We start from the raw sequence: 18,208 nt of genomic DNA, 5'->3' as shown, positions 1-18,208 counted from the left end.
CAATCAACTCTGTTCATACACAAAATTCAGAGCAGAGTGACAGAAACTGAACCAAATTAATTCACCAAAACTAGCATATCACAAAATGAACCCAACCAACGAACTCACAAGCATATAATGATATAAACCAAAAACACCCAATTCTCTAAAAATGCATACTTCTCTATTAGTACCTAACTACCTATTCATATGGGTTCAACTCTGACACATGTTTTGCACAAGAATCATCAAAATTATAAGAAAAAATTAAAAACTTGTTTGGAAGTGGAGCCGCAAAGGCCAGAATTGAAGGAAGATGATTTAAAACCCCTGCCATGAACTCTCCTCCAACCTTCGACATTCCATGCTTAGAGTGTCCACCAGATGCCATAAATATATTTTTCCTATTTGCCCACAAACTGAGATGCACATGAGATCGAGAACCAACATCATCTGCATACCTAGGGCAAGCAAAAAAATGAAGACAACAGTTAAGAGACATAGCTTGAAGAGAAAAATTCTGCAGGTGAGGAAATGAGTAAAGTATTTTTAACGCTGACGGATCCTCTTGCAGAGCTTTTATGAACTATTACAACAAAACATAAATAATAAACTGAATTTTATTTTTACGATTAATTATAACTTCAAAGCAGCATTTCTTACCCTTGACGTTAAAGCAAAATCAAGTAAAATTAAAGTATCTTCACAAAAGAAACCAAGATACCACACAGCAAATACCATAAATTATATAAGGACAATAATATGCAAAAAGTCACAAGTCAGCTGAACTGATAAAACAAAAAACTAGTAAGAAAAAGAACAATTTGCAACCCAGGCATCACATCTTTATAGTTATATTTTTTTTACTAACTAAACAAAGATACGAGAGAAAACAACAAATGAAGCTTCTGGTGCATTTGTGCCAATGCCAAATACTAATGCACCCAAAGAAGGCTTCAAAATAATTTGGAAAGCATACAACATGCAGTGGAATTCAAAAGAAAAATTACAAGTTAACAGGATAAATGTTAAATAAGACCTGGAAGAAGTTAATGAAGATAGAAGTGGAGCTGAATGAAGGAAAGTATATCTAATATTCAACACTTACAAGAGCTAAGTACAAACAAAACAAGTCCAAAATCCCAAAATCCCTCTCTAAGACCTTACCACAAACAAGTCCAGTGCATAACTAGAAACTTGTCAAAACCGCGGCAACACAAAAACTATGATGCTTGGATCATGAAGCAAACACAAACTCACTTATCCTGAGCCTGATGCCTACAACCAACATCGCATTATAGTAAAAAAATAAATAACTAAAATAAAATAAAAAAAATCAAGGATTCTAATGTTCTTCCTTCAAGACAAAAAGGAATATTCTGAATGTAAAGAAAACAATTAATTATATCAAGCAAAGCTTGTTTGAAACAATAATACCCATCACAGAAACAAATATAGGGTACTTACAATGCCCTTGTTCCTTCCACAGTTAATAAGTTCTCGGGAAAGATGACTTGTATCACAACGAGTAGAGAAGTTGACAACTTCCCACCGTTCTATTCGGATAGGGGTGAAGAGTTGCTTTAAAAGAATAAAACAAGAACAAGCAACTGCCAAATTAGTTCACAAAGTTGCTGAATTTAAGCAAAATAGGGAATATAAAAGAATTATCAATTTCTGCAACCCTCCACCTAAAGTTGGAACACTTCTCTTCCATTATTATAACGAAACCAAGGGAATACCTTCTTAAAATTCCATCGTCCATTACGAGGTATGCAATCTTCACCATTACCAACCTTCAACCACAAATTGCAAGACAAATATAAGTCAAAAGACAATGGTAGTTAATTGGAATTTGAAATAAAATTTGCACAACAACATCCTTAAATAAATTTAAAAGACTATTGATATTTGAAACAATAGTTACATAGAAACATCCTTTAACAGAAAGTCAAAATTTACCTTTGGTACTTCAAGGACACGACCATCAACCTGGGTGAGCTGTTTCTCAATTGAAATGCCACAAGCAACAAAGAGAGGGTCATCATCATAACGGTAGGTTTTCAAAGCCTGCAAAATTAAATGAATAGTAAGATTACAACATTAAAAACTAAGAACACATGTACGAGATGGCAACAAGAATTTACATCAGTCACAACTCGTAATCGTTCTTGTGGCGTTTGCCTTGACTTTTCAACTAAAGATGCTCTCTGTATTGAAGATAAAGCCTTCGTATAACATTAAAGAGATACAAGGGTACAAAGCTGGAATACCAGGACAAAAACATCAAAATCTTGTACAAAAGGAAAGGGAGTAGCGGGAGAGAGTTAAAGAAAAAAGGAGGGCCAGGGGGGTGGGGATTGAGAAACACAATCAAGAAAAAATAATTTTGCGTACCTCTAGTGGAAGATAATTGGGCGGTTTTGGTTTCCAACATCAATGCATGGCATGAATGCGGAATAAGTAAGTTCAATGTTATGGTGTTTGGTAAAATAATCATACATAGTAATCTCTAAAGCTTCCCCTCCATCATATCCACCATCAGCATTCCTAACTTACAATTGCTGATTGCAAGGCTTTGCTCCACATCTAAGACAAAGTTTACACAGTTAAATATATGAATTATCGTCAGGTGCAAAAAAGAGCCATGAAGGCTACTCAAAGTGACGATTATAGCAGTTCAAACCGGTAACAAAGAAAATATCATCCGATAACAGTTCAAAATAGTATTCCATGAAAAATTCAGACAAAAAAAAAAATTGACCCCTCAAAACATGGTGTAGAAATCCTACCAAAATTAACAAAAGCAAAAAAACTTATATATCTTTCTTCAATCCATTCACACCTCTCTAACACTGATTACAAAAGCAAGCATAATTACTTTTTCTTTTCTTCTGAGCTAAGACAAATTTTACACATCAAAATGTTCCAATTCTCATCAAGTGTGAAAAAGCCAGGAGTGGCACACACACAAATGCTAATTTCAATAGGGTTATAGCATAGACACTAGAGGGATATCTAATACTAAAATATGAATTGTGAAGACAACAACACATTTCTAATCAACTAAACCTAATATCCCTAAATAATTTTCCCTAATTGAGAAAATAAACCTTTATAGCAGTGTAAAAGAAAAATATCCAAAATAAGTTGACAACTAAAAATCATCCGAAGAACCTAAACAAGCAGTCACACATACAGGTCATGTATATATATAGAACCAAAACAATAAACTCAATATCAGAGATAACACATATACATGTATATATATATATATCAAGTAGATTTTGTGTATTGTTCACCCATGAGCGAGATCTGTTCTACAAGTTACAAATCTGAGCGAGATCTGGATGATGTACTCGATGATTTTGTGTAATATATATATATATATATATATATATATATATATATCATATATAATAAAAACTTACAAATCTGAGTGACCGATTGAGCAAAATCTTCAAAATCGAAACTCAGTTCCAATGTATCAGTTCCAATATATGATCTGCAACAAAACAGAGCAGCAACAAAACATGCAAGATATCAGTTCCAATGTATACATTCTTCAAAATCTGGATTGACCAAAGGATCAAAATCGAAACTCACAAAATCGAAAGAGAGGAGAACCAAAATCGGAAGAGAAGCGCAAATCTGGTGGCTTTCAAAATCTGCAACAAGTTTTGAAATCGAGCGAGTTTGTTTGAAATCAAGTGAGAGAGTGTTTGGAATCGTGTGAGTTTGTTTGAAATCGAGCGAGAGTGAGAGCTGATCAGTGAGAATGAGGATTTCTGAGCTTCAAATTGAATGAGTTTCTGAGTGATAGAGAGAGAGTTTGAATTGTGGAAAAGTGCGAGTGAGAGTGAGAGTGAGAGACGTTTTTGAAATGGACGGAGTATTGAACGGTGTCAACAAATTGACCCAAGCGGCGCCATATTACTGAGATGAGAGACAACGTTTTGAAAACGTTGTATTTAACTAATCTATAATGGCGTTTTTCATAAACGCCATAAAAGAAACGTTGCAATAGGCGACTTTTCTTGTAGTGCGAGATCAGTCGAGCTGTATGCAAGTGGATCTGGACACCTGACTATCAAAAAGGAATTAGAATATAAAAGTTGTATAAATGAATGATTGTTTAGTTACTTACATAGACTCGGGATTGCGATTGTGAGGTCGGTTGGGGGGGGTTTCCTTAGTCTATTTCGATAATCTAAACTATTTATTGAGTAAATTATCCATAAAAAAAAATTAAGTTGATCAAATATTTATAACTACAAGATCAGGTCGTAATTGTTTTAAAAAAATTGATAGTCTATTGTTATTCTTGTTTATTTTTCTAAAAACAAATACGATTTTGTTATGTGACTATAGATGTCCAATTAACTTAATTTTTTCGATAATAATCTATTTAACAAATTTTATAATATGAATTATTCAGATTATCGAATTAAGCCTGGATAAGTCCTGAGTCCTCAAGTCAGGTCCTCCTTAGATTGAAAAAAGAAATTTATATAAACCGTATTTGCATAGGAAAACTCAACAATATAATATATAATTGGGGAAGAGTATACATGCCCACCCTAGTCAATCCAGAAATTACCTAAAATTTTCATCTTATGATTTACTTTTATTTTACGCATGAACTCTATACTATACAAATTAATTTTCATCACAGAATCACTCATTCAGAATTTTTTTTGATGAATTAATCTGGTCCCTAGCATATTTGATTTTTTATTTTAGGACGGCTATGCCCGCGTGTGAGCTTAACATAAGAAGACAAGAAGCTATACATATATATATGTGGTGTGAGCTTAACCAGAAGACAAAGAAGCACAAACTTGAGAGAGAGAGACAGAGACAGAGAGAGACAGAGAGAGAAATGGCTTCAGGGAGTTTTGTTAAGATTCCAGACATGAAGTTCACGAAGCTCTTCATCAATGGAAATTTCGTCGATTCCATTTCAGGTGTTTTCTTTTACATGCTTGCTTTCATTTCATGTTCTTTTCTAGATCTTCCTTCTTTGATGTGTGTGTGTACAGTTATACATATGATTTATATGTGCATTATTAGAAGAAAAAAAAAATATGAATTTCATATCATAACTCCAAATGAGTTTGTACACACATCATGTGTGCACATAATTTAACCTCATTAAAATATCAAGGCAGCTCATCGTATTGTTTGACATTATTAATAATGAAATTATTATGCAATAATTCTAAAAAAATAAAATCTCATCAAACGCAATAGTAAACGTTTATATTTTTTTTTTGTTCAAATAATAGTATAATGTTTTTACAAATTATTCTATTTAAAACTTGAGAAGTTTAAGATATCATTTGAGGTTTGACTTTGTAAATAATTTTTTAGTTCTTTTTGTTGTATTTGACAATAACTTTTTCAGCAATGATTCAGAGCACTAATTTTGATACTCTAATAGAGCACTGATGATATGGCAATGGGCAAAAAAAATAAAATAAAAACAAACTAAAACTAAAACCAAAACATCACATCACTGTGGGTAGAGCTCACTACCAACTCATTAGAGCTAGCTTTAGAACTCAAGAATTAGAGCTCCAAAGTATTTTTCTAACTTTTTTTAGTTGTACGAGAAAACGTACTCGTTTGTATGACTCTTTTTTTAATAGCTTTTAGTTTTTGTTTTTGAATTTTTTTTAATTACTCTTTGGGATTTTTTTTATTTTTTGTAATAAACCTTTTTGCTTTTTCTAGTCTAAAAGTCAAGTTTTCAAACAAAGGCCAAGTATTGTTTAGTTTAATTTTTTATTTTATTGTATTATTTTTTTAAAGAATTTGTGGAACTTGTGCATGGTGACCTTATCTCTAAAAAAAATTTAGAATCACCACCGTATTTATAACTAAAAATTTTGTTTTTGTTACCTTTTGAGTGCTTTTGATCACTACTATGCTTTGATTTTTTTAATTGTAAAAAAGCTTTAGTATGTAAATGAGAGGGTTGCACATGGTTTGGATTGATTCGTAAAGGAAGACCAATCTACTATTTATGATTTCATCAAATTTGATTAAATATGATCTTATGGTGTAGTTAGATCTTACAAAATAAATGATTTTAACATAAAAGTGAGTCCAAAATTAACAATGTTAGGAGCGCACTATATATACACCCATTTACATATGTAGAGGAGACGTTATTGGCTTATCTAAGATCAAGTTTAACTAGCGATCTGAAATTCTTATTATTGGGGAGCTTCTATTTACACACACTAAACCCTCTTTATACACACACTTAATGAAAAGAGTGTGTAAAAAGTGTAGTGAGGAGGGATGTGTAGAAAGTGTATGTTGTGTGTGTAAATAGAAGCTCCCTTATTATTGGTGTATGGTCTAAGGAATCGACAATAATAACCTCTCACAGCGCCATCAACAAGGGACTAGCCAATTGAAATATTGTAGGCGCATTAGATGCCGCTACATCTTGACCAAACAATAATTTGCAAAGAGAAAGAGGGAACGAGTCTCACTCACATGGGTGTAAATTTCACACACCCTCGCTATAGAGAGGTTAGTTGATAATTTTAGATTAATATTTCATATCCCTCAATGTATGACACTTGTTCCGTTATCCCTCAATCCAACATTAATTTTATGAGTCTCATTGTTTCAACTAATCTATACTATATATTAAGTAAAATGAGGTTTTTAACCCCTCCAGATCTGTGGGAGCTTCAATATCTTAATCTGAATTTTTTAAATTTTTTATTTAAAAAAAAAAAAAAAAAAAAACTCAACATTTATTGATTTGTTCAAAATTTTCTAATCAGCATTTATTAACTTTTTTCAATCCACATGTCTTTCTACATGCCTACATTTATTGATTTGGTCAAAATTTCCTGATCAGCATTTAAAATCTCCTCATACAAATAATTATAGATACAATCCGTATATAGTTACTGCAAAAAAAAAAACTCAGCATTTATTAATTTGGTCAAAATCTCCTGATCAACATTTGTTAACTTTTTTCAATCCATATGTCTTTCCACATGCCTACATTTATTAATTTGGTCAAAAATCCCCTGACCAACATTTAAAATCTCCTCATACAAATAATTATAGATACAATCCGTGTATAGTTACTGCAGTACCCGTTTCAACTTCTCTCATACATTATGGTCAGTGATAAGATTGTTAAATTATTTTCATAAAAAATCTTAAAAAACATAATTTATATATTAAAAAAAATCTAAAATAAATATAAATATCTATAATTATTCCATGCATAACACGGGTGATAGGCTAGTAAAATATAAGTTGAAACCCTACATGGATTTGCTCCACAACCATTGTATAATTTTTTCTCTCAATCACTGAATGGATATAAAAACAAGTGTATTGCTATCTTAGTTGGTCCCAAACAACGTCACAAAAAGAACCATATTTACTTGAGAAAATATCAAATCTATGAAATTTGTTAAAAAAATAATTACAAATCAATGAGAAATTTTATAAATATTAATAATTAAAATTATAAACATTTTCAAATAATTATTTTTTTCAAAATTCTTCTTGGGTAAATTTCAAATTATTATTATTATTTTTTCCGAGCAACTTAAATTTTTTTTTTTTTTTTTTTTTGAATCTGTGAATCTTAGTAATTTTTTTTTTTTTTAAATTAAAGGAAAAACATTTGGGACAATAGAGAACAGATAGCAAGGATAGCAGAGGGAGACAAGGAAGATGTTAATTTAGCAGTCAACGCTGCGCGAGTTGCATTCGATCATGGCCCATGGCCTCGCTTATCTGGTTCTGTAAGTAACCATTTCTTTTTCTTTTCTTTTTTTCATGGAAAATGTTTAAATTTTTTAATCCATAACTCTTAATTTTATTTTTAAGGGTAATGTTAGAAATCACTAAAAGTGGTGCTCTAAAGCAACCACTAACAATGTGACATCCACTTTTTTTATTATAAAAAAAAAACAAAACAAAACAAACAAACACAACAACATTATGACAGTGGGTGAGACCCACTAGTGGTGGCACTAATTAGTGCTCCCACTCATTTTTCATTTCAAAAATACCACACTCGCTATATACTACTTGATAGTAAGGATTAAATGCTTACATGATCTTTAGAAAAAGAATAATGTTATATACACCAATTAGTGTATTAATTAATGTATCAATTGATGATATAGCATAATTTAAGAGGTTTTTGATATTTGTAATGTGATTAATGAGTGTGGTCAATAATAATGTCATAATTAATGTTGGTACACTCGTTAGTACACTAATTGGTACATGTAATACCACCTTTAAAAAAATGATAGACAAATCTTAAAATTTCATTAAATAGAGACACAATCACGTAGTGTAATAGACTTTTGTGGTATTTCTGCCTATGCATATGTGATTGGTTGAGTAGAATATCTTTTGCGAAACCAAAAATGGTTTGAGTTCAGTTTTTTATTTTATTATTTTATTTTATGAATTTAACTTAGGGAAATGATTTCAATAATAATTTTACTGTTGGCTAATTCATGCTAATTATCATTCAATTTTCCCTCCCATAGCCACAATTGTTATTTATTTTTGTAAATGATATAGTATATTTAAAGGCCTAATCAAAATAATTTGGGACAATTACACCAAAAAAAAAAAAAAAAACCAAGAGTTTGACCCTTTTAACAAATTAAACCTTGAATTTTTAATTTTTTCAATTTAAATTCTAATATTTTAATTTGTTTTCAATTTAAACTATTCGCCTGTTTTTATTAAGTAAAATCGACAGGAAAAAAAAAGTATTTTAAAATGTAAGTATACATAAAATGTCTAAAATATCATTTTTCATTAAGTTTAATGACTAAAATATTATTTTTCAGTTGATTTTATTTAACAAAAATAGACAAATGATTTATATTGAAAATAAATCAAAAGTTTGGGGTTTAAATTGATAAAATTAAAAATTCAGAGTTTAATTTGTTAAAAAGATCAAACCTTATGTTGTGTTTGGTTAGAGGATTTGGAAAGGGATTTGAAAAGGGAAATGGAAAAGGTATGTAAAACTAGATGAAATTTAAGTATATTTTATTCACATTTTATCTGTCTTTTCTATTTTCCTTTCCAAATCCCTCCTCAAATCCCCCAACCAAACACAACAGTACAATTTTTTATTTTTTTTTTTTGTAATTTTTCCAAATAATGTCTATAGGATGCTAATTATAACAATTATTTTGAATATCAATGGTGTAGCCACTGTCCAAACAACTTTAAATGCAGACAACACTTCGTTTTAGAGTTGAACAATGAATTGTCAGGAGGGTGTGGTTGTGTTGATTCCTAGTCAACACTTTGTTTTTTCTGGCAATTGGATCAAGTTCTTGCCGTCCTTTTTTGCCAGTCTTGCTGGCTATTGGATTGCGTCTTTGTTGGCTTTTTAACTCTATCAATGAATTCTTTTTTTGTGGATCAAAAAAATGCAGACAGCATTTTCATTCCCTTCTTCCCTATTTTCATCATGTCCTTATCATATCCTCACCTCTTTTCTCCTTTGAAATTCCAATTCCAAATTACTTAGCACCACCAATTATATTGGCAAATTCTGAATCCTTCTTGAAAAATATAAAGAAAATTGCCTCAGAGAAGGTTATGGCAACAATTTTTTTTTCCAAATATTTATGATAATGTCACATCCTATTTTGTGTACTATAAATCTGTGCACTCACCATAATAAAATAAGAGTTTTAGAAATTAAAATTTTGTCTTCAAAAGTGAAAAATTTGTTGCAAAAAATATTCAGAGTTCAATTTTTGTCGTCGTGAAAATAGTCACTAAAAAATCATTTTGAAAAGTCAAAAAAATAACTTTTAGATACAATTTTAAAAATGTCGCTAATCAAGAAGAAAAAGGTAGAATTACATTTCAATCCATCTTATCAAAAATAATTACAAAATCATGAAAAAGATTATTATTTTAATTATTGATATTTGTAAAATTTATTATTTGTTTGTAATTACTTTTTCCAAAAACCACTGATTTTATATTTCCCCGAAAACAATTTAGTCCCAAGAAAGTTTTTGTTTTGAGACACAAATTTTAGTCCCAAAAGAATACTAACTCATCACTAAATGTCCAATTTCATCGCTAAAAATACAATAACGATACTTTTGATAACAAAAATATTTAAACTATCAATAGGTCCTAATAGTTGAACTTAATTCCCATCAAGTCATAGTAAAATCATCGTTAAAAATAATTTTTGTGCAAAATTTTTGTATAAGTCGCTAAATATTAATAATTAGTGACTTTTTTTGTTACGGTTTTTAAAAATTGTCCCTAAAACTTACAATTAGTGTCGTTTTTCTATGACGGATTTTTCAACCCGTCACTGACAGTTGAAATTAGTGATTTTTTTGTAACGATTTTTTTAACCTGTCGTTAAAACTTACAATTAGTGACATTTTTTGTGACAATTTTCAAACCATCTTTGAAAATTTATAATTAGTGACGTTTAATAGTGCTTGATGAAAAATACCATTTATTATCAAATGATATATTGGATAATAAGTCCACCTATTAAGAACTGCACGTAACCCTTCAAATATTTTGTCTTAAAAAAGTGATTTTATCTCTAAAACCTTAATTAATTTATTGAAGTGACTAGCTAAATATTTCTTCTTTTTGGCCTGATTGGAGGCGTAATCAGGCAATACGAAGAATAATGATGACATATGCAGACTTAATCAACGAAAATACAGAAGAACTAGTTGCATTGGACACCATTGATGCCGGTAAATTGTTCGGTAGGGGAAAGGCCGTGGATATTCCTGCGGCAGCAGAAACTCTCCGTTACTATGCCGGTGCTGCAGATAAAATTCACGGAGAGACGTTAAAAATGTCGCAGGAGCTTCAAGCGGACACATTGCACGAACCAGTGGGCGTAGTCGGGCATATCATCCCTTGGAACTTCCCAAGTATCATGTTTTCTACTAAGGTTGCACCAGCATTGGCAGCCAGGTGCACCATGATTGTCAAGCCTGCTGAACAGACACCGCTTTCAGCTCTTCACAATGCCCATTTGGCTAAGCTGGTATGCAATTATTTTGTCATATGGTTCACTTTATGAAAATATATCAAACTTAACTAACAATATTGTATAAAATACTCAAATAGTTCATAAATTGCGTTATATATGGGTGGTTCTGAAGGTTGTCCCAGATGTAGTGTTGGGTTGCTCTGGTTCTGGTTTAGATTGTTCTGGGTTGGTCTGGTTCTGGTTTTTGGTTTGCTGCTGTAGTATTTTGGTGTGGAAAACAGTAAGAAAGGAGAGCTTGTCACTTGTTCCAAACACATCAACTCGGATTTGTTCTATGCAGTTCTAGGAGGTCTAGGCCAATTTGGGATCATAACCTGAGCAAGAGTTGCCTTAAGGTAGGCTCCAAACAGGTTGCTGCTGCTAGCTTTTGGGGTCTGTTTTCCTTGGATGTGTTCTGTTTGGGTTGATCTGAGTTAAGGCTCATGTATGCACTTAGGTTCATATGGAAGCAAAGGTCAAAACTTCTGAGGTTTGAAGGCATGAAGCTACTATCACAGTCATCACAGGCTTTGCCACTGCTGCTGTTAGCTGGTGATTGTTTGGTGATTGCTGCTGTGAAGTGGGGTATTGGCTGACTGGTCTGGTGTTTTGCTTATGGGTGTTTCTGCAGGTGAATTGTGTGGACTGAGTTGTGTGGGATTGATTTGTGAGGACTGAGTTGTGTGGGTATGAATTGGGGATTGAGTTTTTGGGGTCTTCTTTTCATTTTGTTCGTTCTTTTTTCCTCTCTTTTTTTCTCTGTTGCTGGGCATGGTTTCTCGCCATCCCTTTGTGGTTGAGCTCGCAGATGATTGAGTTTTTTTCTCGGTGCCAACCTAGTTGGGATTGGGTTTGTTAGCTTTGATGCGCTTCTACTCTTCCACCCCTTTATTGATGTTCATCTCATATGTATTGTATGTTTTCTTCATCAATAAAGTTCTTTTTTGCTGATCAAAAATATATATATATATATATATATATATATATATATTTTTTGGATAAGCAAGGAAAACTTTATTGATGAAACGAAGATACAAATCATACAAACATCAATAAAGCAAGGGGAAGGCTACATGCATCATAGCTAAACTAAACTATCCCAACTAGGTTGGCACCGCAAATCTAGTGCAATCATATGCGAGCAAATCCCAAATTGATGAGAAACCAACCAAAGTAAACAAGAAAACAGAGGAACAACTCCAACCACTCCTAATGATCTAAAATCCAAAACATCAGCAGCACATATATGAAAGTAAGACCAACATCTCCACCACACTCAAGCTTTGATTTTATCAAGGTTGGTGACTATATCCTGCACTGAATACTGCAATCCTCTTATACTTAGTTTACTCCATAGTGCTACCCTCACTTTCACCAATTCAGATAATTCATTCCCATCAACTATCTTCCCTTTAAAAAGACACTCATTTCTAGCTTTCCAAACTGACCACATAACTGTTAAGGGTACTGCTTTCCACATTTTTAGAACCACCTTTTTGAACTTGAAGCCTGCCCGCCAATGCAATAAATCCTCAATTGATCCTGGCAAAGCCCAAACCAAATCCCACCACTTTAACATATCAGTCCACACTTTCCAAACCAGAGGACAAAATAGTAATATTACATGATTTACTGTCTCCTCCTCTGCTTTGGAAAATAAGCACAATGAATCTGCTTCCATATTCAACACACCAATCCTCTTCATAAAAGTTGTAGTTTTAAGTCTACCTCTGCAAGCTCACCTTGGGTGGAACAATATTATTCCACAGTTCATCAGCTACTCTTACAATAGGACCTTTCAAAGACTCCCACCAATTCCATGCTGTTGCTACTGTGAAGGTACCTGATGGATTGGCCAACCATATGCATGAATCCTCAGACTCTATAGAAAGTGAAGGTGCTTCCCTTAGTACTTCATGCAGCCTAAGAACCTCCTCCTCCTCCCAAGCAAACAGAGCTCTTCTAAAAAGCAAATTCCAATCATGTAAGGAGCTCCTCCTTTGATATACCTGCATAATGGTGCTTCCTTTCTCCTCAGATAAGCTATATAACCTGGGAAATTCCTCCTTCAAACATAAATTGTTGATCCATTTATACTCCCAGAACTGGATTCTTTCCCCATTAAGGTATATAGTTTGTATCTAAATGCTCTAATCTTGGTATTTGGGGTTTGCTTATATTGGTTTTTTTTTTTTTTTTTTTTTTTTTTGCTTTTTTTCTGTCTTTAATGAATTTTATTAAATTTTTTCAAAAACTTTAGACTTTGAGTTCTATTCGAATAGATGGATCAAAAAGCACAACTTTTGAAAAAAGTCCTGAAAAGACAAAAAAGTAAAAAACAGGTGGTTTTTTTGGCATCTTTTTTATTTTTTGTTTTTTTTATTTTTTATTTTGTGACTTTTTAGATTCATTTACGTAAGATGGACTAAAAAAGTTTTAAAAAATTGACATAATTTTAAAAAAAGATCGCCAACTATAACAAAGTTCAGTAAGGAAAAAAAATGACTTTTTTAAGTGTATGCCAAACATACGACTCAAAATTATGAACTTGATGTCTCCAAAACTTTCAATTTTTAGTAATTCGAGATACTCGTATAAAATACCCAGAAAAACAATATGTGATCCACATTCATTCAATATGTGATCCTGCTTCACAAAAGTAGAATTGAATCTCAGCCACACTAATTTTTTATTTTTTGGGGTAAAAGATGTATATTCACTCAGCTCTTCTAACAGTTGTTTGTTTTTGCTTTGGTTTTGCTGTGTACTGTTGGATGGGATAAAGGTTGGAATCCCAGATGGAGTGATAAATGTTATAACAGCATTCGGACATTGAGAGAGTAATTTTTGTAAAAATTAGGCCGAGCTATGAGATGGACTTTATGGCCCAAAGTATGAAAGACTGGGTAAAAAGGCCGGAAAGTTACTCCGGCCCAAGAGAGATAAAGTTACTCCGGCCCCAGAAAGATAAAGTTACTTCGGCCCAAGAATTGTAAAGATACTCCAATCTAGCAGCAACTTGAAGTTAGGCCGGTCCCAGTGTTAGTCCGGTCGTGACGTATTGTGGTTAGAACGGTCAAAACCTAGCTACTCGGTAGCTCGGTCTTGAAGTTATACCGGTCGCAATTTGTTAGCTCGGTCCAAACATGCCATGTGCTGTGCCTGAGAAGCCGACGTCAGAGAAGTAAAAGGAAGAACTAGTTCGGCTTCTTCTACGGCTTTGCATAGTCGTGTTTATTTTGGTCGCATTGGAGTTCGGCCGTGATAAAACCATCTCACTTGGTTTAAGCAGTGAGGGGGGTGTTGAAGGATAAGCATTATCTTTCAGGAGTATGAATCCTAGGAGGACTCTGCATGGAGGAATAGAAGTCCTACTAGGATTGTGCTACACGAAACCTATAAAAGCTCACAAATATCACCTTGGGGGAGGTAACACACAACTTTGCTTTCTGAATACACAGAGCTTTGTCTATTTGTCAAGTTTGCTGACTTAGGCATCGGAGCGGTTTTCGGCACACACCCGCCGGCTAGCTCACGTTTGTGTTTTCAGGTGATAAAGCGACGTCGTACGGAGGAGCACAGACTTAGTCAACAGGATTATACGAGAAGGTGTATTTCTTTCCCGTACAATTGGCGCCGTCTATGGGAAAAACAGACAGAACAAAACCTCTTGATTAAACTCCTCCTCTTCAGAGACAATGGCGCACATTGAAGAATTGCCACAGTCCGCCATCGACGGACAAACTCCAAATGGGGGCGCAAGGCGTGAAGGACTACCTTCTATCCCTCCCATGACAGATTTGGAGCCCCAACGACATAACACCAGGAGGGATACCAGGGGAAGGCGGAATAACAGCCCCCATCGCTCTCGTTCGCAAAGTCCTGACAGACAAAGGCGAAGGATTGATCCTCAAGCTTTGGAAGACCGCGTGAAAGAACAAGATGAATTAATAAAAAAGATGGTGGCGGACATGGAAGCTTTGAAACGCCAGATGAAGGGAAAAGAAGTGGCGACAGGAGAGGGGCGCAAAAACAAGGCACCCCCTCGCCACTCAGAAAACCGTGGTAGGAATACCACACCCTCGCAAGGAGAGAGTAGAAGCCTCAAGACAGGCGACACTCAATCCTGGTCTTCCAGAACTCGTCACTCCAGGTCTGAGAGGACGAGATCTGAAAGGTCATACACTGAAGGAAGCACATATTGGCCCTCACATTCGCACCGAACCAGATCTAAACAGACAGAGTTGCCCAGATCATCCGACTTACGAACCGTGCTCGAAGAAAAAGCACGATGCAAGGAGGATGCCAGGGCGCGAGATCCACACAGAGTTTCTGTCTTACAGCGGTTGGCTCCTCAGACGCATGGAAGCGTCGAGGTTGGAATGCCAATACCGCGCCCTGCCTATGTACCAACGGACAAAGCATTGGCAAGGCTACAGACTTTGCCATTTGTTCCGGCGATTGAAAACGCGCCCCTACCATCAGGCTTCCTTCAGCCCAAATTCACTACATATGAAGGGAAGACGGACCCCTACTCACACTTAAGCCACTTTCGCCAGGTCATGGCTGTATACAGGCAAAACGAGGCCCTAATGTGCATACTCTTCCCATCAAGCCTTGGCGACTTAGGCTTGACCTGGTTCGAGAAACTTCCAGAGGTCAGCATAGCCTCCTGGGCTCAATTGGCAGAAGCATTCGTAACAAGGTTCCGAACTAACACTAAGACACTGGTGGAGATCGACCAGCTACTCTCCATCGACATGGGAGATAAAAAGACCCTTAGATCCTACAATAGTCGCTACTGGGAGACATTCAATCAGATTGGGGACTGCCCCACCAATCTCGCCATTGCACAATATAAAAGAGGCCTTCCAGTCGGGAACAGACTAAGGGACTCGATCACCATGACGCCACCCCTCACCATGGAAGCCCTGATGGAGAGAGTGCATCAGCACATCAGGGTAGAAGAGGATGGCACACGTGCCAAAGCAAAATCTAGTGCGACCGCAGTACCGGAAAAGAAAACCTCAGCAAAGGTCAATGCAGTAGATCGTCAGAACAGAAACGGACGTGGCAGACGAGATAACGGAGAAGACCCAGATAAAAGATGGTTGAGAATCCACACTGCCATAACAACGGTGTTCAAAAAACCGATATATCGGATTCTGAGCGAAATAAGGGATGAGCCTTTCGTCAAGTGGCCAGCCAAACTGGGAGAAGCTCAGAAAGACTATGACGAAAGATCACGGTGCACCTTCCACAAAGAAAAGGGGCACCGAACTGAGAATTGCACACCATTGAGACAGCACCTGGAAGAGTTAGTGGCGGCAGGTCACTTGGACAAATACATTAAAGGAGGGATGCAGCCAGCCCCCCAGGACCAAAATAACCCCAATGGGATGCCAATCGACGCTCCGCCTCAAGGCATTATCAATGTCATACATGGAGTTTTTGAACCTGAGCGTGTATGCGAGCTTAGAGGATCAATCAAAAAGGCTGAGCACTTTAGAGAGGTGCTAAGTGCCCAACCTGCCACTAAGAAAGGGAAGACAGAGGCAACAAACGTCATGTTTTTTTCGAATAAAGACCTGGATCGAATATACTGTCCTCACAATGATGCCCTAGTCGTCACTCTCCGAGTCAAGGATTTTGACGTCAAGCGGATTCTGATTGGCCAGGGTAGTTCATGTGAAATCATGTACTACGAGACATTTAAACAATTAAAGCTGCAAGACAAAGACTTGGCGCCTGCAGTATCTCCCCTAATTGGATTTAACTCCATGCCAGAATGGCCCGTTGGTAAGATAATTATTCCAGTCAGAGCAGGAACCGTGACAAAACAAGTGGAGTTCTGGGTATTGAAGGTCCCCTCCACTTACAACATCATCTTGGGCAGAACATGGCTGCATGCCATGCGATCGGTGGCGTCATCCTACCACCAAGTAATGCGGTTCCCCAACGACACCGGTATAATTGAAGAAGTCTATGGAGATCAGATCATGTCAAAGCAATGCTTCGCCACGGTGGACGGCAGCCGCGCTGCCAGAGGATACGTTCATTCGGTGGAAGAACCTGAGAGCAATGAGCTATTCGCAGACGTTGGCAAAGCGGCTGATCAGAAAGCAGTGGAGGACTTGGTAGAGGTAAAAATAGATGAAAAGAACCCGGATAAGTTCTTTTTGCTCGGTTCGTCGTTGTCCAGCACTAAGAGGTTAGAGGTCTTAGAATTCTTAACCTCTAACATCGAAGTGTTCGCCTAGACGCCCTACGACGTGCCAGGCATTGATCCAAACTTCATCTGTCACCAACTCAATGTCCACCCATCAGCCAGACCAGTCATTCAGCGCACTCGCAGATCTGCACTCCACCATGCCGAAATAGTGGCAGAAGAAGTAGGTAACCTGCTGGAGGCAGGAGCCATTAGAGAAGTGCACTACCCAAGATGGATCTCCAACACAGTCGTAGTGCCAAAGAAGAATGGCAAATGGCGTGTCTGCGTCGACTACAAAATAGTCAACAAGGCGTGCCCAAAAGACAGCTTTCCTCTACCACGGATAGATCAACTGGTGGACCTAACGGCGGGGCACAACCGACTTAGCTTTCTGGATGCATACAGAGGCTACCACCAAATCGCTATGCATGAACCAGACCAGGAGGTCACATCCTTTACAACACCAAGAGGACTATACTGCTACAAGGTCATGCCCTTTGGCCTAAAGAACGCAGGGGCGACATTCCAACGGATGGTCACCAAGATGTTTGAACCATTGTTAGGCAGAACAATGGAGGCTTACATCGACGACATGGTGGTCAAAAGCAAGGATGAGAATGACCATCTCAAGGACTTAGGAGAGATGTTTGAAGTCTTGAAGAAGCACAAGTTGCGCCTCAATGCATCCAAGTGCGCATTCGGAGTAGGATCTGGCAAATTCTTGGGCTTCCTTGTGACCAACCGGGGTATAGAAGCAGACCCCTCCCAGATCAAAGCAATCCAGGAGTTGGAGAGACCAAACTCAGTCAAAGAAGCGCAGCATCTCACCGGCATGGCGGCTGCGCTCAATCGGTTCATAAGCAGGTCGTCAGACAGACTACGACCATTCTTTCAAGCTTTAAAGGCCAAGTTTGAGTGGGATGAAGAATGCGACCAAGCTCTGGAAAGCTTGAAGGAATATATGT

General features: G+C 36.1%; 1 protein-coding gene across 1 annotated transcript in view; it reads left to right on the top strand.

The window, feature by feature from the left end:
- The first annotated feature begins 4,787 nt into the window (after positions 1–4,787).
- The window catches only part of LOC114282311 (aldehyde dehydrogenase family 2 member C4), a 30,485-nt gene continuing 17,064 nt past the window's right edge, over positions 4,788–18,208 (top strand). Inside the window, exons 1-4 of the mRNA XM_082872291.1 lie at positions 4,788–6,525; positions 7,640–7,769; positions 10,654–11,047; positions 13,818–13,865. Coding sequence (XP_082728417.1) covers positions 7,741–7,769; positions 10,654–11,047; positions 13,818–13,865 — 471 coding nt within the window. The 5' untranslated portion in view covers positions 4,788–6,525; positions 7,640–7,740. The remainder of the gene's footprint in view (positions 6,526–7,639; positions 7,770–10,653; positions 11,048–13,817; positions 13,866–18,208) is intronic.

This window comes from Camellia sinensis, chromosome 5 (assembly GCF_055761805.1).
Source record: "Camellia sinensis isolate YWXY chromosome 5, ASM5576180v1, whole genome shotgun sequence".
In the NCBI taxonomy this organism is placed as follows: Eukaryota; Viridiplantae; Streptophyta; class Magnoliopsida; order Ericales; family Theaceae; genus Camellia; species Camellia sinensis.
Note: the sequence above shows the minus strand (reverse complement) of the source record. Positions and strands in the feature narration are given on the sequence as shown.